General features: G+C 40.4%; 1 protein-coding gene and 1 pseudogene across 1 annotated transcript in view; both read left to right on the top strand.

The window, feature by feature from the left end:
• The window catches only part of srbd1 (S1 RNA binding domain 1), a 54,841-nt gene that overhangs the window by 18,737 nt on the left and 15,571 nt on the right, over positions 1-20,533 (top strand). The window contains exons 13-16 of the mRNA XM_061837914.1: positions 131-221; positions 325-432; positions 14,900-14,991; positions 18,638-18,720. Coding sequence (XP_061693898.1) covers positions 131-221; positions 325-432; positions 14,900-14,991; positions 18,638-18,720 — 374 coding nt within the window. The remainder of the gene's footprint in view (positions 1-130; positions 222-324; positions 433-14,899; positions 14,992-18,637; positions 18,721-20,533) is intronic.
• LOC133510313 (5S ribosomal RNA) lies at positions 3,611-3,729 on the top strand (annotated as a pseudogene).

Below are 20,533 nucleotides of genomic sequence, written 5' to 3'. Positions count from 1 at the left end.
ACTTTTTTTCCAATTTGAGAAATTCTGAGAATAATGAACAAGCTTTGATTATGCATGTGGATAAATACAATGCGAGGGATCATCGAGAATAAAATGTCTGCCAACCCAAATCTATCTCTCCTGTTCCCAGGTCAAATCCTCCACACTGACGTTGTGTACCTCCACGGATCCCGCAATGATAGAGAAGCGGAAAAACTGCGACACCTTATGATCAAACACAGGTACTGCCACAGTTTACACTCGCTGCAGTGCTGCAAGCAGGATTCTTTTCCTTATTTAGTTCTGTAGGTAACTCACTGTCGCCCTCCTGTCTGTCAACACTAGCTGCAGCAAGGTCGTCATTGGCAATGGGACGGCTTGTCGTGAGACCGAGTCCTTCTTCGCTGACCTCATCACCAAGTGCTACTTTCATCCCTTGGATGTCTCCTACTGGTAAGATTTCAAAGTTCAGTCACCCTTGACGCTGAAAATTGTCTACTGAGTTTAGATTGTCTGGTACATTTCGAGGCATAAAGAGCATGACTCAACATCACACACTGTGCTGATGCTCACTTCTTTATCTCCTGTATAGTTTGAACGTCCCTCAGGGTACACAACAGGGGGTAAATTTAATCAAAACCATTTCTACTATGTTCTCCTCAAATAACGTCTTACCGCCAGTGAAAACACATTTTTTCTTTCATTGGAAACTTCAATCTAATTGTGATAGAGCCATGCATAACAAGGATATGGACCTCGCCTAGTCCTAGCCAGCCCAAACATCTATGAAATCGAGCTGTATCAAAGGTTCTGTCTTTACTCTCCATTCTACTTATTTTGTTTTCAATATTCAGACAAATAAATGCCCCCTCACCGTAAAATACACAGCTGTTTTTCCCATACCTCCCAAGAAATGAAGGAAATGCATCTTACTCAAGCATTACATGTTGGGTCAATTTTAGAATCTTTTGCTAACCAGAACAACAGCACCAAAGCACATGTGGCCACTTGTTGTCAATGAGTTCCTCATGCAGGATTTTACCCATGAATATGTTTGTACAAATAAGGGCTTCCTCCTTCGCTATGCAGTGCCCCCCCTCCAGCAGAGATTGCTGAGAGTACAGTATTTTGTCTTGATACATGAAATATTAAATGCATTCTAAACATCTCTGAATATGATGCAGTGCAGATTTAACAATCACCAATAATAAACACACTTCTTTGACAGTGTCAATCAAAAGTGATAATTGTTGAGTGAACCAAATGTTCTGGAATTTGTGCAATAATTTAATTGTTAGAATTAAAGGTTGATGTGCGGAAAAGAATGGTTGTGTGGCCAGGGTGGAGAGGAATGCAAAAAAAAAAAAAAACCACAAAATGGAGGCAAAAGAGAGCAAAGGTGTTGTGGTGCACAGGCAAATAGGAATGCGTCCCCCTTACCCTCGTGAATATTGTCATTAAAACCATCTGGACTTTGTTTCACTTTGGGCCAATTAAGGGGACGCTTTGCGGTGAGCGTTGTGTCTGTAACCGGGCCCGGTCCACACTTGGGCGTATAACGCCCTGGGAGCTCACGCCAAGCAAAACAACGTAGCGCCCTCGCCGGGCTCGCTCTCACTCTGTTTGTTGACTCGAGGTTAGCGTCCGGACCGCAGCCTCGGACCACGTAAGCGGGAATGTGTATCATCCCGAGTTCATTGGCGGCAACACCTATGCTGTAATAACCCACATTTTCATCTTCTTTTAAAGATAGCTTTTCTTTCTGTTTTCAAGAGGAGACGTGGTGAAAGGGAGGCGTTATTACATTAACGGGCTTCTTTTTACTCAAGATATTTTTCGGTTGAGTAGCTCCAGAGAAAATGTTTCTCTTGTTCATTCTTTTAAAACCAGTATTTAGCCTTTCACTGCCCCTTAAAAATAGTTTAAACATTTTTTTTATGTGGTTCTGGTTTTATTATGCATATTACCCCATAGTAAAAACAATATTTTTACATTTAGATGATATAAAACTCCTGCAATTGTATGAGCACATTCATTAAATCTTTTTTTTTGATAATCCATAAATCATCTCATAAAGTACATTCGTAAAAAAAGGAAAATGTTGTCTAGATCGTCACTGCAGTAGTTATATCCATCCATCCATTTTCTTAGCTGCTTATCCTCACGAGGGTCACAGGAGTGCTGCAGCCAATCCCAGCTGTCAATGGGGAGGAGGCAGGCTACACCCTAAACTGGTCGCCAGCCAATTCCATGGGACATAGAAACAAACAGTCGCACTCACAATCACACTTAGGGGCAATTTAGAGTGTCCAACTAATGTTGCATTTTTTTGGGGTGTGGGAGGAAACCAGAGTGCCCGGAGAAAACCCACCCAGGGACGGGGAGAACATGCAAACTCCACACAGGTGGGTCTGGGATTGAACCCGAGCCTCAGAACTCTGAGGCCAACGCTCTCCAGCTGAGCCACCGTGCCACCTAACTATACCTAGATTTTAAAAATAGTTTTCAATTTAAATCTAAAATGTTTAAATGATTATTAATGATTATTAAATAATTTGAATGTCATTTATTAATGATTTATTAGCTATTACTTATGTAAATTACAGTGATAATTACTATAATTATTTAGATGTATTTATAATTACTATAAATATAATAAAAACATATTCTTTTTTTCAAGTATTTTACGATGCAAGTATTTTAGCAATACCACATATACCTGTAATAACATTTTAAATAATATAATGAGTAATTACTAGAAAATTAAACAAAAGATCATAATTCTTAGTTGATTGCAGAGGCACCATAGCTCATTGGTTAGAGCATTGGTTTAGTAAACCAGTGGTCGTGAGTTCGTATCCCACTCGGGCCTCCACTCCCCGAGAGGCGTAAAAACTGTGCCAAACAAATATGAGCGTTTCAGGACAAGCCGAAAGAAACTTACTTACTAGTTAATTACAAATGTAGTTACATAGATCATATTCTCCACCACACACCTGTTACACTGTCGGCAAAATCACTGTTGCTGTACTGCAAAGGAAATAAATTTGCATATCTTTCTATTTTCATCCTTATAGTGTATATAAAACATATATGTAGTACATATATATAAAATGTTTCCATGTGGGGAGGTTCAACCAGTCCGTCAGTGTGTGTCACCATCCTTTATTCAAGAGCCCATTAATGTATCCAGCTGGTTGGGCTGCCGCTTTGCACCAATACACAGCTCGTCAATGGGGGATGATGATTGGGGCCCACGGCACCTCTGCGCTAACTACAAGGGTCTTCCTCCCCTGCTGGCTGGCCCACCGCCGGACCTGACGGTCCTCATTACAACGGCGACTAGTGTGATGTCAATGACACATGAATTAACTGTGCATGTACTGTATTTAAGATGAGCAGCATGACATCTTGGGTGTTGCCAGGAATGCCTTAATTTTAACTAAGGCCCGCAGTTTCGGGAACACTTTACCAGAGCCTTCGGTATGCTCGTACAATCTTGTAAAAATATGAGTTCACCATCTGAAAAAGACATTTTGGTTTGCTTTGTCACAGCGCCCTTTGGCATTCACCCAGTCGGGCGGAAGTGCTTGGACATGTTTTGCCCAATGCAGAAGTAGGTTGGGCAGTGGCTTATGGCCGTGCTACCCCGAGAACGCCCGATTTCGTCACATCTCGGAAGCTCAGCGGGTTTGGCCCTGGTTGGTACTTGGATGGGAGACCGCCTGGGAATACCAGGTGCTGTAAGCTTCTCTCCCCGGCTAAAGTGCAGAGGGGTTGCGTCAGGAAGGGCATCTGGCGTAAAACTTTGCCAAACAAATATGCGTTCATCTGAGATGACATGCTGTGGCGACCCTTAATGGGACAAGCCGAAAGGAAAAGAAGAAGTAGGTTGTGGATGTACGAGATAGGAAACTGTGTGTATGCCCTGCAACTGGCTAGTGAGGAGTTCAGGGTGTACCACTGCCCCTCACCCAAAGTATAGTAACAGACATCTCCCACCATCCATTTAAATACCCCTGGTCACTGTATGAGGAAATATGGTATGTTATTGTTTTTGACCAGCTTACACCCCTAAAATAATCACATTTAATAACTTGTTGGGTAAACAACTTAATTTCCGGGCTTCCTGTTTGGTTTGTAGCGTCTTTACATTACATGATTAGACTTGAGCAAGCTCCTGCGGGATGAATGGCGTCCCGCAGGACATTGTGCGGTGTGGGGTATCATCGATCTGACAAGGTCTGTCTGTGCCTGAGATGGCCCCCCACGCACCCAATCCACAATAGGTTTCTCGCTGTACGGTGGGGGCCCCTTAATATGACAGCTGCCTGCTGGAAAATTGCTACTCAGAATAAAAAAAAAACAAAACAAAAAACAAAACAGTATTTGCTTATTGAATCTGTGGATCTGCAAAATATCCTCATCTGACATTGTGGCATACTGCATCCACCTCTGTATTAGTCCAGCACTCTCCGCCACCCTCGTGAGGATAAGTGGCAAAGAAAATGGATGGATGGATTGGTAATTGGTAACGGGAACACAAAGGCACACACACGTATTCAGCATAGTGTCAAGTTCTGCTGCATTGACATCGATACTTAGGTAATTAGTAATGTTCTGTTAAAATCAATGTAATTACTGTGTAATAGTTTTTCTTTAATTGGGCATTTATGCACACATTACAGATCGAGCAGTCAAGTACAGAACAATATGGGACAAGGTGCAATCAAATAAGACCAATAAATGGATACAAATGAGTGGTATGAATGCAGATCACGTGCTGTGGTAATGGGTATTATCTCTTTGTTGTTGCTGTTGTTGTTTGTTGTTGTTTATCTCTTATTGTCTGTCTATCTTATCACTTATTTTTTAGGGGTTTTTTTTCTTCAGTTTGCAAGTCCCAATCTTTTTGTGAAAATATTCATGGACCCAAGATTTTATAATTGTCCTAAATTGAAATTTCAAGCTTTGAGCATTTGTATTCCATTTCATCAACTTTTTCTGTTATGAGACTGGCAAACAAAAATTTAGCGAAGTAAAATTGTCAGTATTACTTTATTTTCTCAACACATCCATCGAGTGGGCTTTTTCAATAGCGCGTGATTGTCGTGTGCACGACTAATGGAAAGTTGACAGTATCTGGCCATAACTCGATGACGCTAATGATATCAGAGGGCAAGAGTAGTGGGAGTAGTGGGTAAGGTTAGAAAGGTCTTTGGGCAGTGGTGATGATATACGTAGATCACACACAAACACAGGACCTTCAGGCTGATAAAAATGACCCATTTTTTGACAACTTGCGATGTTGCTGCTAAAGGAAAATGACCCCATCGATTTGACCATGCACTATGAAAGGCGCCTATACAATAAGAATAAATGTCTAAGAATCCGCTTCGGTTTCTGAGCTAACTTGCAGAAGTCTTTGATCTACTCTGATGTGTTGTGGATTAGTTACGCTGGAGTCTACAGTAGTCATGCCTTTGCCCCAAGTCGTGCCCTGGTTTAAGAACTGGCAGACCATCTCTGTTTCAAGTAGTAGTCATTATTCTGTCCTTGATTGGCTCAGTTGTCCGAGAGCGATGCGCGGATGTCTTCATGTTTCGCCCTTGACCGTATCCTCCCGGAGTGCACTCCCGGGGGGATGAGATCATTTTTACTGGCTCGCAGGACACCGACAACCGACTGTATTCATGACGGCGTCCATCCCCTGTCAAGTCCTGTGTCGGGGCTCGCTACCAGGGGCCAAGTCGAGTGAGTGACTGACACATGGTGGCAGCACCAGTGTGGACATTTGATGAAGAAGAGCGCCTAAATGAAATAGATAAAACATAAATAATTGTCATGGAGTATTCAGTCTATAATTTGTTCAATTAAATATTTAGTTCAATATTTTATTTTTATTTCAGTATCTCTTCAATTATTTCACTATTTTTGCACACATGTGCCATGGCACCTGGCTTTGACATTACCCACCACGGCAGTTCTAGAACATGCTGTCCAGTATCCTGTTGTTCGTGTGACTCTCGTTTATTACATTTGGAACTGTCATCGTATAAAAATAAGTTAACAGCTTTATAATAAGTTGTGGACCAACTGTTAACTTTGATGCTTGGGGAGAGTTTACCAAATGTGTTTGGGCGTCTAACCCTCTCTTCACACTGCGACTATAGTTTATTCTGCCTTCCTACACTGTGTTCTTTTTACAACTATTGACATACTCCTTAGTCATATTTTACTGAAATGACAGATCAGTTCCCACTACCACTCGGTTGCAAGCAATGTTCTCTCTAATTTGTGACATTTCTGAGCAAACACTAAGGTCGTGAGCGCTCCTTTTGACCACTGTGAGCAACATCAGCCGTATACACTTTGTTCAATCAGTGTCATCCATTGAAGTTACATGGCTCATTAAAAGTTTCATATTACATTCCCATTAGAACATTTTTAAGAACAATTTTGCATTTTTTTCCACTTACACTGAAAATGTCAACAAACAAAAAAATACATTACAATACAAATACATACAAAGCCAACTATTAGCTATAAATTTGAAATGTCGCTTACATCTTGGTTTTTTGTTTTTTTTTTAACCCACAATGCTATTCTCGTCTGTTTTTCTTGGTGTAAAACTGAATTATTGCTTGCAGAATATTTTCCCCAATGCATGTTGAAAGGTGAATGATGCTTCCAAACAGTTTTAAGGTTAATGTCATGTTGCCTCCTATATTTAAAATACAGAATTAGCTTTTTGGGCAAAGTATCGTCTGTGTTTTCATCCTCAATCAGGCTGTGCCAAGGTGGAATTTCAAAATTACACACCATCTCATCCTGTACTTTCTACTTTGGCTTGAGACTAGACCTTTCTCACTTAAAAAAGTTGATTGAAAAAACAAAAAAAAAAAGCCACGTCAGGCTGTAGTTCACTGCGCTGGATCTGTTTTCCTGAGAAAACTGACTGTGCGACAAGTGCGCAAATGCGGAGTTGCGCAGCTTGGAGGAAATAGGAATAGGTTCTATTTCTATTTCTGTTCCTGTGATTATCATCACCTTTCCTCATTGCAAAAAAAAAAAAAAAAAACCACTTAACAATTTCTCATGTCAATATGAATATTAAACATTCTTAAAGCTGGGATTTCTAGTTTCTCTGTGAATGTTTTTTGTCTTGTATGACCTCAGTATGTTTACATTTGCAGGTTGTCGATACTTCTGATTCAGCCGCTTCCAATAACGTATTTCCCATAAGGCCTCATTGGTGTTCGAGCTTTGTCCCATCTCCTTCCTTCAGGGCCGCACCGTTTGTGTGATGAGTCCCAGTGACATGCTAGATGTTTATTTGGGGTTCGGTGTGTGTTTCTACGTACATACGTACCTTTGTATTTATGTATTGTATAGACGTGCGTGCGTGTGTGTGTGTGTGTTGTGTGTGTGTGTGTGTGTGTGTGTGTGACAAGGCTTTAGCTGCAGTACGATTGACATGAGTGTCTGCGAGGCTTTGCTCTTTTCAGATGTGCCTCACACTGGCAGACGGGGTGTGTGCGTGTGTGCGCGCACGTGCGGCCCTCCCTGCCTGCCTCCTAGCATCTTTGCTGGAGACTGACGGCCCTTGACACCTGCCATTTGGACGCTTTTCTCTGTGAAAAATGTCGTCTTCAAGGCCGACATGTATGTATTTTTGTGTGAGTGTGAGGGAGAAAGGAGACATCCCTCAAACGTGTGTCCCCAAGGTGAAGCTTTGCAGCTGACTGAACAATGGAACTGAGCTGTTTGAGCAGCCGGGACACCGCAGTTTGCGTGTGTGTTTGTTTGTTTGTGTGTTCTTTACATTATGACATGTTGGAGTGTTAATTTGTGACCTAACAGCTCCTCCTAGCTTCTAACATGTCAATCCAAGTCAACTAGAAAGCCATTTAGATTTAATGCCTTTAACCACTCTTAGTACATTTTCATTAATGTGCCTACTCCGTTACTATTTTAGGCTTTTATTTTTTTCATTTACCGTAATTTCTCAAATAAAGCGCAATTTTTTACAAAAATATTTTCAAAAAGTTAATAGAGCACATTATATTAAGGTATGGATGAAAAATAAAAAATACAATTACATTGTATAGTCATATACAGGCACACACAGTGGTAACAAAAAAGGTATACATATACATTTCGATATGATATTCGATGTCTTATGTTACACATATATATATATATATATTGCAGTAATGTGCACCACCAGCTCTCTTACGTCCTCGGGGAGCTTCGCATTTTACGATCGTTAGCGTACCATATTTATTGCTCCTGCACCAAAGATCAGAAACTATTTCCCGTGAGTTGGTTTTAACTTAAACTAAGACAAAAATTGTCGACTACCTTGACTCGTTGTGCAGCCGCTTTTAAAAGAAATGTCATCACTGACGCGAGGAACCCGGAAGCAGCGCGGCAGTCCAAAACAACGAGAGCCCAAAGGCTCAAGGTCGTTATCAAAACAACGTCATCTTAAAATACGGAGTACGTGTAATGAGTGCATAAAAAAAGAGAGAAAGCACACAATTGGAATGCTCGCTTTTTTTTTTAATGTGGCCATTACACTCGTTTCTTCGTAGTTTGAGCTGATGTTGTTTTAATAGCTACGAGACCCCGTAGGAAAGCTGCTCCAGATTGGAGCCGGATAGAGGTGGAGAGGCTGCGCAGTGCAACCCGAACTCTTGGGATTAAAAAAAATGTTTCCTCACAAACTCTATAGATGGCATAGAGGATGACATGCGGTGGGAGCAAGATGGGATGTTCATGATCCAATGCAAGAGTCACCGGAACCGTACCAAGTCATCAATGATGGGTTTGACAGTGATGCACCAAAAGTAGCTACAGTGGATATTTTTCAGATTGGAGATGAATCAGATGCTTCTTTTGAAGTGTAATGTAGAGGCTAAACTGCACTATGCACAAACGTTTTATGCACAAATATTTAATGCATAAAAAAGTCAAGTTAAACAGTGTTAATAGTTATTTTAAGACCGTAATATGTGTTATCAACAGTATTAATAAAATGTTATACTATCATTGAGCATTTATTTTAGTCGCTTGAGGGATTCCGTTCTGACAATTACAGGGACCAGGACAAGCGTGTCCTGTGGCCTGTCCCGAGTTATATATTACCACTCCATCAGCACATGCACATTGATTATTATTAATAATTGTTGTACAAATGTTTTTTTGAAAAACAATACAAGTACAAACCCAACAAAATATAAATACAGATAATTCCAGATATTTTGAGCATATGGATAGCAGCAAATTGGTGGTGCGCATTGTACATTGTAGAAGGGTTTTCCAAATGTTTTTAGGTCAATTTAAGGACGCATTGTACTTGAGAACTTACGGTATTTGTTATACAGAGATAATGTACATTGATAAACATTTAAACAAAAATGTAAATGCACCAGATTATAGCCAAAGGGCTAATTTCCATAGAAGTCCCCCTGCCTGAACGAGCATCAGGATGTGACCTTGTTCAATTAAATAAATTAAATTAGGAGGGAGTTCCATCCATCCATCCATCCATTTTCAACACCACTTATCCTGGTTCGGGTCGCGGTGCACTGGACTTTGACTTCGGCCGAAAGGCAAACTACATGCTGAAATAGTCGGTAGTTAGTTGCAGGGCACAAATAAACACGGACAACAATTCGCACTCACATTCATAACGTCACTGAGTCAAAACTGAACCCACACTGCTTGCACCAAAGTCAGGCGAGTGGACCTCTGCACCATCGGTGACAACATGCAACCTTTCCCCCTAAATATGTTCTTTAGCTGCCAGAAGTGTGTTTTTTGTGAAAATATGATATGAATGCCAAAAATCAGATTGGAATCTTATCACCACACCAGGCTTGGGACCTGATTGATTTCTTTTTTTTAAGGGAACGACTAGATATTTACTAACAGCCATCCTCTTTTCCTTAATGCCAGAAACAATTACGTACTTTTCCCCCTCTGGTTTTATAGAAGGGCTTTTTGCTTCACCCAGTTATTTACAGTATATTTCAGAGTGACACAACACCTCAGATAAACTGTAGCCATCGGACAGTAACTTAAGTGACTGAATGTCTGGCTATCCTCCCCCCTCTGAGTTCCTGTCAACTTTTCGTCCTCTGTATCAGAGGAGTTGGTGATATTATTGCCCCCTCGTCTTTTCTGACTGATCTGATCTTTGTAATTTACAGGAAGGCTGTGTTGTATGTGCTTGCTTGGAGGCTGTAATGAGGTATCAAAGTGTGTATCCGTCTCCGCATATTTGGACAGCATAGGGGGTCAGTCATTTTGTGTGACAGGCCCAAGGGTGTGTGTGTGTGTATCTCAAAGACCACTACTCACATAAAGAAGGATAGGCGGAGCTATGCTTGTGACTTTGCCCCAGGAAGGGACGGGTGCTCTGGCAGCCCCATGTTTCCTCCATGTGTTTACAGTTGACAAGTGGTGTGAAAAATGATGACGCCCCCCCTCACACACACTCCCCCCTCCACCACCGCTATCCCACAGGTCCTCCGAGTCATCGTTTTACAAGCAGGGGCAACTAATGACTTTGTGTGACCGACGTAGGCCTTAAAGCTGCCCACTCAACAACCTTAAGTTGCCTGGCAGGCTGAGGCCTTCGCCGTGACGGCGACCAGTGATGCCGTGGACGATGAGGGCTCAGAGCTGTATCGGTGACTGTGCTGTTAGCCAGCAGCCTCCCTGGTGGCATTCATTCACTTAGACATGATCAGTACTCTCCTGCGCTTATGCTTTGTGCTATCTGTGTATTCACCCTTTGCACATTTGTCTTCCTTGTTCATGCTTGAGTTTGGCAGTAATGCAGTTAATGAAGCTCAGTCTACTTTAGGCCCCGTCTGTCTCTGCTCACAGGGGGAGGGGTCATTATTTTCCAACTGAGTTCCATTAGTACTGGGGCCATACTCAATCACTAACCTACATGAATGCAGTAATAAAATCAGAATTTGTTAAATATTTCAAGAACACTTCTAGGCCATAAATATAAAACAAATGGAAAAAAACAAGGACTGGAAAAACACAGTAAGTAGGGCTGGATGTGCCTTTTTGTGCCATGTGACCAAATATTTTGACACATATTTTGAGACTAGTTGCTTTCTGTTTGTAACCTCAAAAGGTCGTATGTTTTTACCATGATAAATGGAGGACCATGTGTAGTATGTTAGATTCAGGCCAATCGTGCATCTTGGTAAATTGCATTTGAGCCGGTTTACCATTTTATATATATATATATATATATATATATATATATATATATTATATCTCATTTGACATTGCGGGCTTAGCCTTTTCCTTCAGATTTGTGTGATGACATTTTCATCTAGTGTTCGGGAGTGTTGCTTCTGTGTAGTACTTTGTCTGGATGGGAGGTACATTTACAGCAGGGCTCAGCAACCTTTTTGAGGCTGAGGGCTACTTCGTGAGCACCGATCGTATGAAGGGCTACGTGACCTGTTTGCGGCAAATTTCAGACTCAATTCATTACACATACATACAATATTTTTGTTTTAATTTATTGTAGTAAATGACATTACAGGTATTTTAAAATTTTAATTCACGTAAGCAAGTCGGCAGAATTTAAAGCACAAATAATAGTACAAATTTGTGGCCCATGGTATTTTTAGAACATACCTCGCGGGCTACCATTCGCCCGCGGGCACCGCGTTGTTGACCCCTGCTTTACAGGAAAAGAAGGTACATTTCGAAGGTGGATCTTTGTTCAAGAAACCATTTTGATGTGAGCTAAGGATCTTCATTTTATGTTTTGCTGACATTGTGTGGTATCTCTGAGTCAAAGAAATATCTTGGTCTTGGTCATTATCCCCCGTGAATACTGCAAATCGGAGTATTATATTAGCATCTCGAGCTAGTCCCTAGCTACTGCTAGAGCTGCCATATGTTTATTGTTTATCCAAAGGTAGTATTATGTGTGCATTTACATTAGTGCTTGACCATCTTGTGACAAATCATGCTAGATTATTTTTTTTTAAAAGAAGGAAGTGTTAGTGTATACCTAGAAAACCCAAATTTTGCTTCTTGTAGTAACCTAATAGTGCTAGCATATGCTTGTCACTAATTCTCAAAAGTTAGTGTTAAATATGTGTTCTGTTTAAATGTTGTCATGGTTAATTGTTCAAAGCAGAGATGTGTGACATTTTAGTCTTTTAGCTTCCATCTTGGTGGGGGGCATGCGTCTTGGATATTGTTGGGTTAATGACCTGCTCCGACTTGACCCCTTTGAAGGTCATGTGCCATAGCTCGTTAGCGGTGTCACCACGGCGATATGTCAGTTGTCAGCGCTATAGATGGCGAGCTGACAAAAAGAACAGTGGGGTAGAGCAGGAGGGCGAGTGGGGGGCTGGTGGTGACAATGAGTAGGAGAGAGATGAGCTTCATTTTAAATTGCAGGCCTGTGGGAGGGAATTGTGTGTGTCTGTGTGTGCGTCTTCGGCTGAGTCAAAGAAGGCCACATTCTAAATTGTGACACTGAGGAGCCACTGACCTCATCATCATAGTAGAAAGCCCCCAGGATCCCCCCCCCCCTTTCCTCTTTTGCTTTAACCATCTGAAGGACTGAACGACATGACAGCTGAAGTTGTACGTCGCAGGCTATTTTGTTTGTGTGCTGATGGATGACTGCAGCCCAAATGGGATCCCTTGAGCCTAAAAACAACAATTCTGAAGTTTCTACATTATTCACAAAAATGAACCATAATGCTGTCATTTTATTAAAATAAATCTACAGCTGAATGAAATTGTTGTATTTTAGTGAAATTAATTAAAAGACTTAATTTGAATCAACATTTTTCATGATAAGAAAGGTTATTAAGAATATATACATTTTATTTATTAATTTTTTTTAAATGAATGTCGAGCCCAAACATTCACTCATGTCACTCATATAGTCTTCAGCTGTAGAAGGCAATTGTTGTGATGGATTTCTAGACCTTCTGAAAGTCAGATTGTAATGTATACAAAGGTTTTGGCTTGGGGAAAAATACTATTTCCTGCCGCTTCATGCTCAGGGCATTGAACCGCTCGCAAATGGACAAGAACAACCAGAAGAGAGAATGAATTGACTTTGATGAATGAGGAAAGTCACAGGCGACTTCATGCTGATTCATGATAATCAGAACACTTTAGTACAGCACAGTGGATTTTGTATTCATTTCCTGCATGTTTAATGTTCTAATTGCATAATTTGGTTTTAATTTTTAATGTAATTTAATTGAGTGATAGTCGGCGGTACGGTGGATAAGCTGGAAAGCGTTGGCCTCACAGTCCTGAGGTCCCGGGTTCAATCCTGGCGTGACGGGCTGAGGGCTCCCGGTGCTGCAAAGTCTCTTTGTGAGTAATGTGCATGCGTGTATATTAATGCTTATTAATTATTTTATTAATTATTATTTTGAAACATCCCCCGTCCATGCTTCAACATGTGCCATTCGACAACTTGTTGCCGCGTGTTCATGTTCGCCATGGACATCTCAGAAAGACTAACACAGCGAACGTACATATATGTGTATAACATATGTTGGCTCCCTTTATGTAGAAGAAGGGGAACTATGAGACTGGGAGATTTCCCAGTAAGCGTCTACTACGTAACCAAAGTTCCCCTGTTAGTAGCGCATGCGTATTCATCACAAGGAGACCTTTCAGCACGGGGGAGCGCTCAGACCGTCACACCGGACCCGTCTGTGTGGAGTTTGCATGTTCTCTCCGTGCCTGCGTGTGTTTTCTCCCACCTCCCAAAAACATGCAGCATTAATGGGACACTCTAAATTACCCCTAGGTATGATTGTGAGTGGGGCTGTTTGCCCGTTTGGCTGTGACCTTTGTGAGGACAAGCGGCTAAGATAATGGATGGATGGAGGGATGGATGAACGATAGTCATTTAAAAATGTATACAGTATAGTGTTTCTCACATTTACTTGATTAATTTGTATATTAAAGTAATGCATATTTCATATTCAAATGTGACACGACTTAAGCATGGCTGAAAATTATTTTGTATACAGTTTGATTAAATGTCTACATTTAGTTGTTTGTATTTTCAAAAAGCGTTTTGAATTCCGAATAGTCAAAAATGTGACTTTGCAGTGCAGCCCAGTGTCCTCTAGATGTCAGTAGTGTCACATGAACAAAGGTGCCACTGTAGTGGTAGAGAAACGTTTCCCTTGTTTTTAAGTTTCATAATAGAGCTTGTTTATCGCGCAGACTCAGGATGCAGTGCTTTAGTCAACATTAGTCAAACCCACCTCAAAGAAAATACATGAAGCATTACAATTGTCTTGTGAATATTACTGCATTTGTGTAAAAGTATTTTGTTCCTAAATAAAAAAATGGTGCTATTTTTTCAATTAAATCGAGTTTTTCCTCATTAAAAGTATATAAACATTTTTCCTGTAACTATGAATTTATTTTCATAAAATAACTGTTGTCCTAAAATTACAGTTCCTGTTTTATGACTCAAATCACTCTTTTTCTTGTTGTAACAGTTCAACTTTTTTTATTGTGCATTTTTTGCCAAAACTCCAGTGCATTCTTATTGTGTCAATTTTTCTCTCACATTCACAGTATTTCCCATGCAGATTTATGATTTATTATCATAAAATTGCAACTTTTCAGACCAAATTACAAATGTATTCCAGAATGGAAAATCCTACACCAATGCATACGGTTATTTAACGTGTAACTTAATCAGAATCCATAAGCCACGATACTGTAATTGTGCAGTTAATGTTAAGGTAACTTAAAGTGTTTTGTTCTGAATGGTAGCATGATGAACTGCAAAGACCTGTCACCATTATGTGGTCTTCTTCACTCTCTCTCCTCCATAATGTCACCTTTTTGACTCCAATTCTTTAACCCCCGCCAGTATCGCCAATGAGGCCGGAGCATCCATCTACAGCGTGAGCCCTGAGGCCGTTAAAGAGATGCCGGATTTGGACGCTAACCTCAGAAGTGCAGGTAATCCTGTCCCCCTAGCTGCCGTGTTGGATGATGAGTGGTCGTGGCATTTTGATATTTCCCCTCTTGCAGAACTATTGCCACTTTACTGGTGAATATCTGGCTTTGCCATTAGACCCCCGTATGTCTCTGTGGCGTTCCTTCACATACTCCATCACTGAACACACAGCAGCAACACTGAGCCTCTATTGCTGAGAACAAATGTTTTCTGCAGACTTCCTCTATAAAAGCCTTAAATCAAGCGAGTCTGAATTATTCCTCGCCCGCTTCCTGTGATCAGCCGTGCTTTTCTTTTTTTTTTTTTAGTTGCACCAATTCCCAGCATTTTGGACTGCTTCACAGTGTCACTCTGGTATTCTGTGGAGTGGCCACAAAGGGGTGATGTGCATGGAGCCTCCATCACTCCCACCAGTTGTCGTGTGAAAAAAGAAGCCTATGGCAGTACAAGACGATATTTTAAGTCGTCGGCAGGACCACTGTTTTTGTGTTCTCTCCCCCTCCTCAAATTGTTACACGCACTGATTTTTAATATCTTAACCATTTTTTTTCTCCACACTTGAGAAAAAAATCGGCAAATGTATAGTTGATGCTTTTATAGCATGGTGTACTTGTGATGATGTGGTGGCACAGGACATCCATACTGCTTGAAAATAGCTTATTAGTAGTATCAAACAGAAAAATATAAGCAAAGCCTTAGCTTTTGTGGTAACTGCATTGTGGATGCAAACTCTTTCTTTCATCATTTTTGTTGTTGTAAATTTCTTTCTCATGTTATACAAGCACTTACCACAAACAGTTGCTGTTCCATAACAACGGAAGCTCCAGTGAACTTCATTTGTTCGTCAAAATCAGTCAGTGTTAACCACAGACCTATTACTGAACAAGTTTAACATTTACCACAAGAGAATCTTTTACTTTACTTACTTAATTGAAAGGAGGAAATTCTGTCAGATTATTTGTGTTTACAACCCACTTTAAATACATGTTTAACATTTACAGTCGTCAACTCAGACCATTTTATGAGCAGAAAAGGCAGAAAGAAATCACTCAGAACACATTCCACACCACAGAATAATTGCCCATGGTAATATTTTTGAGACATCCAACAATTGGGCCTTTGCTAACTGCTGAGAAGGGAGGAAAAATGCTCAAAATTCAGCCTGATTGTCTGTATGGTTGCACCTCACATTATATATTCAACAGGTTTAACATTTATGATTAAAATGAGGAAAAGGCACTTCCTACACCACAGGACCAAGACCTTTTCACACTGCACTTGGCGACTACTATTCATTGTCTATGTACTGAGAAGTGGCGATGATGAAATGCTGTGTCAAGGCAAAGTCGCACGCCCTCATATTAAATAATGTTTAGTTTGAGAGTGGCATCATAGTATTGTCAGAAGAGCGCATCCAATAGGAGAGGGGCTGGCGGAGTGATTTCGGAGCACCAACAGTAAAAGACCAACCAGCGGGAAAAGCCTCCTTGTTAATCCGAGGTTGGCCAACTACAACGGTACTGTACTTCCAAATGTTGGAAAGCTTGCAGTATTTTCGTATCCCGCTTTAAATATTGGAACAGTTTTAACATTTACAGTTGTCAATCCTGGCAGTTTGGATCATGAAGGGAAAAATCACTCCTGATGAACTCCATTCCACTGAATGTAAAGAATCTTTTTTCGGCATCTGTTAATCAAGCCTTTGCTGAGTTATTCATAAAGGGGAAACATTCGCAAATTACAAAAGGAAATAGATGATTTCTGTAGTGTTACACCTGGTTACCGAGGTGACAGATGAAGCTCATCCACCCCGCGTTGCCACTGTATTGGCTGATCAATCACAGCTATCCAGCAAAACAATCTCACATTTCTTCTCGGACAGCTACACACGTGGCCTTCTCTTATTTCTCTCTTTTTTTGTGTGTGTGCTTGAAGTAACACTAAACTGTCGTGCTCATAAACTTTTAATAAGTGGTGGGGAGTTAAGATGGACGGCGGCGCAAAGAGTACAGGAGGGTTTGGTGGGTGCACCGAGCAAGGGCAGGTTTGAAACTCCATCCCTGTCTAAATATTTTCTCAGGCTGCAGCCTCCCACCGCAGCAACAGAGGAGAGAGAGAGAGAGAGAAGAGAGAGAGAGAGAGAGAGAGAGAGAGAGAGAGAGAGAGAGAGAGAGAGAGAGAGAGAGAGAGAGAGAAAGAAAACTATTGATTCCAGACATACTCTCTCCACTCTATAGCCCCCAAAACCCCACCTCCCTTGTCTTCATCCAGAGACCTCCAAGTCTGATGTCCCATACTCGACACTCATCGATGGCAGCTAAACAATGTCTTATGTATTTATTAAGTGGGATAGTTAGACATCAGATCAACACTATTGTGAACATATGAACATATTCTCAATTTTTTTTCTAAAATTACAAATGGGTTCACATGACAGTAGAGGAAAAGTAATTTCATAAAAAACGACCAATTTCATCAATTTACAACTTTTTTCGTTGTCTTTTAAATGTATTATTTACTTCATTTTGCAATTTTTTTTGCATAAAATCACATTTTGTTAGAAAACCCCTTAAATTTGAATTCTCTTAAATTTTCATATATTCACATATGATTCCTGTTGCAACTTTAATCTCATAAAATTGACTTTGTATTTTCATTAAAATAACTTTTAATATTTGTCATAAAATTACCAATGTGTTCTCATAAAATAATAAAATCTGGACTTTTTTTTTTACATTTATTCTGAGTCACACACTTTCATCTCTTAAAATTAAATTTCTTCCCAAACAATTTAAATTTAAAATTTATTCTCATTGTTTTTATACTCGTAATTCTATGACCTTTCAGCGTGACCGTAATACTCCTTCATAACACAAGCATGGACAGATTTAGAGAGTGACATAGCCACAGCAGTATATTGATTATACACAAAAGTGCCAAATATCTCATGAGTTTGGCTCCAATGTACATGCGTATTAGTTGTCCAATTTTAACAGTGTGACTTTTGGAACAACACATAACTCCTGACAGGTTCGGCCGTGCTTGTCCAGTGCTTATGTGTACAAATGGAGCATAAAGTTAAATGCCCATTTTTTAAAAAAAAAACTAATAAATGAATGGTTAGTTTTGTGAGGTTGTGTTTTTAGCATTCCATCCATGTTGTGGTACTTATGTCTGGGGTTATGATGTCATATTTTGCAGTGCGTTTGTGTGCATTAGTCAATAAGTTGTTGTTGTTGTTGGTGATTGTTTTCATTTGTATCCCTGTCACCTGGTCTTTTCCAACGTAGTCACGGAAAAATACATTTTCCCATTTAACTAATGCTTTAAGGCACACAATACTACTAATTGTGTGCACGGGCCTCACTAAATTAGTCACTCTGAAGGTGTGTGTGTGTGTGTGTGTGTGTGTGTGTGTGTGTGTCAACAAAATCTAATCTAATTTAAAGCCAGCTTTAATTATTATTGGGTTGCCGGAATGACAATTGGATTTTGCCTCCCCCTCAGGACTGTCCTGCAATATGAACATTTGCATTTTCGGTAATTATGCAGCAGTGAATATTAAATAACTTGGCTTAGAATAGTTCACGGCCTTCTATTGAGTCTCCAGTGACTTCCTCCTGACTTCTTGTCTGTGTTTGTGAACAGTGTCCATTGGAAGACGGGTCCAGGATCCATTGGCCGAGCTCGTGAAGATCGATCCAAAACATATAGGCATTGGAACATACCAGGTAAGAGGCTTTTTAGGTACTCCTAGTATTTCAGGGAAAACACAAGTAGTAATAGTGGGTCTTGGACACGAGGGAAGAGAGAGAAGAAGAGGCACTCGGGGTTGTAATCAAGTCAATGGAGGCCTGTGTAAACAGATGACGGTAACGGTGACCGGTAACTCAATTAATGACCCCGAGTGACGTGTGTTTTTTGCGTATGTGCTTGCTATGTGTCGTCCATATGTGCCCGAGTGGGTGTGCATAAATCTACACTGTAATGTATTTCTCGGTGTGACAGCCTGACAACTTTGTCTTTACACTTGCTATTTATCCAGAAAAGCTGCATGGAATATGCAGTTTTGGGAGAAGCATTTTAATTTTATAATCACAAATAGTAGAGAAATGTTCCCTGGAATCAATTATGACCGATGGACCGTGATAACATTCCAGAAGATTGGTATTGCTGCGTCAAATTTTAATTATCATTAGTACAGTGTTTGCTCGGTAGAAAAACCATGGAAGACAAACTGAGTGTTCATATTGTAATATTTTTTGATTGGGGTTCATCTGATATTTTTTTAAATAATTTCTCACGATATATTTGTTTTTATTAATATTTTTATTGTAATAGGTAGTATGGTGGTCAGCTGGTAAAGTTGTTGGCTTCAAAGTTCTGAGGTCCCGGGTTCAATCCCAGACCCGCCTGTGTTGAGTTTGCATGTTCTCTCCATGCCTGTGTGGATTTTCTCCGGGGACTCCGGTTTCCTCCCACATCCCAAAAACATGCAACATTAATTGGAAACTAAATTCCCGCTAGGTGTGATTGTGATTGCGGCTGTTTCTCTTGCTGTGCCCTGCGATTGGCTGGCAACCAGTTCAGGGTGTACCCCGCCTACTGCCCGTTGACAGCTGGGATAGGCTCCAGCACTCCCCGCAACCCTCATGACGATAAGCAGCAAAAGAAAATGGATGGATGGATGTATTGTAAAATTGTATTACTTTTGGAATATAACTATTGTGTTCAGGAGATTGTTGACATGAGTTAACATGCGAACTGTACTTTTCAATCATTTCTACAGCTCTTATTTGAGCAAGGATCATATAGAAAAGAATGCCATCTCTACTTGAAATAAAACTCTCCAGTTTTACTCAGGTGTTGTCGTTGTGTAACATAGTTACAAATTTATTTTCATTAAATTAATATGATAAAATAAGTCTTTGTAAAAATGTTATTCTCTGCGCTTCATCTGTTTTAGAAAAAAAATAATTATATATATATATGTGTTTTAGTACCCATGTTTTAAGATCACTTCACTTTTGGTAAAGTAATGGAAGATCGTGTGAAACTGCTTATGTTTCATGTAAACTGGAGCAAATTGACGTGCTGCCTAATGCGCGCTAGCAATGGCGTTCACGCACGAGAAATAGAACTGCGCTGTATTTTACGATCTGCCCCTTACCTAATGTGTTGCATGTGGGAACTGTGTATGTACCATAAAATCAGAACGTGAATGAATGTCCTGTTACACCCCTAATTAGTACTACAAATACATTAGCAGTCGCACCAATACAATATATTCGGTTGGACTAATACGTGAAACGCGAGTTATTTCCCCTGGTGATCAAAGAGAAGGGCTCTGTGTTGAAACGTGGGCGTTAAGGAAGGACAGCAGGTTGTGAAAGAAAGAAGAATCACATGAAAACTGAAGGGTCAGCTCGGAATGAAATTTGAAAGAAGGGCGTAGGTCACATTGTGTAAGTGCCTGTGTATTTAAGTGTGTGTGTTGAGTTTGTCAGGTCACAGGCCCTGCGTCTCTCATCACATGACTCTCCG

This window comes from Syngnathoides biaculeatus, chromosome 12, assembly GCF_019802595.1.
Source record: "Syngnathoides biaculeatus isolate LvHL_M chromosome 12, ASM1980259v1, whole genome shotgun sequence".
In the NCBI taxonomy this organism is placed as follows: domain Eukaryota; kingdom Metazoa; phylum Chordata; class Actinopteri; order Syngnathiformes; family Syngnathidae; genus Syngnathoides; species Syngnathoides biaculeatus.
Note: the sequence above shows the minus strand (reverse complement) of the source record. Positions and strands in the feature narration are given on the sequence as shown.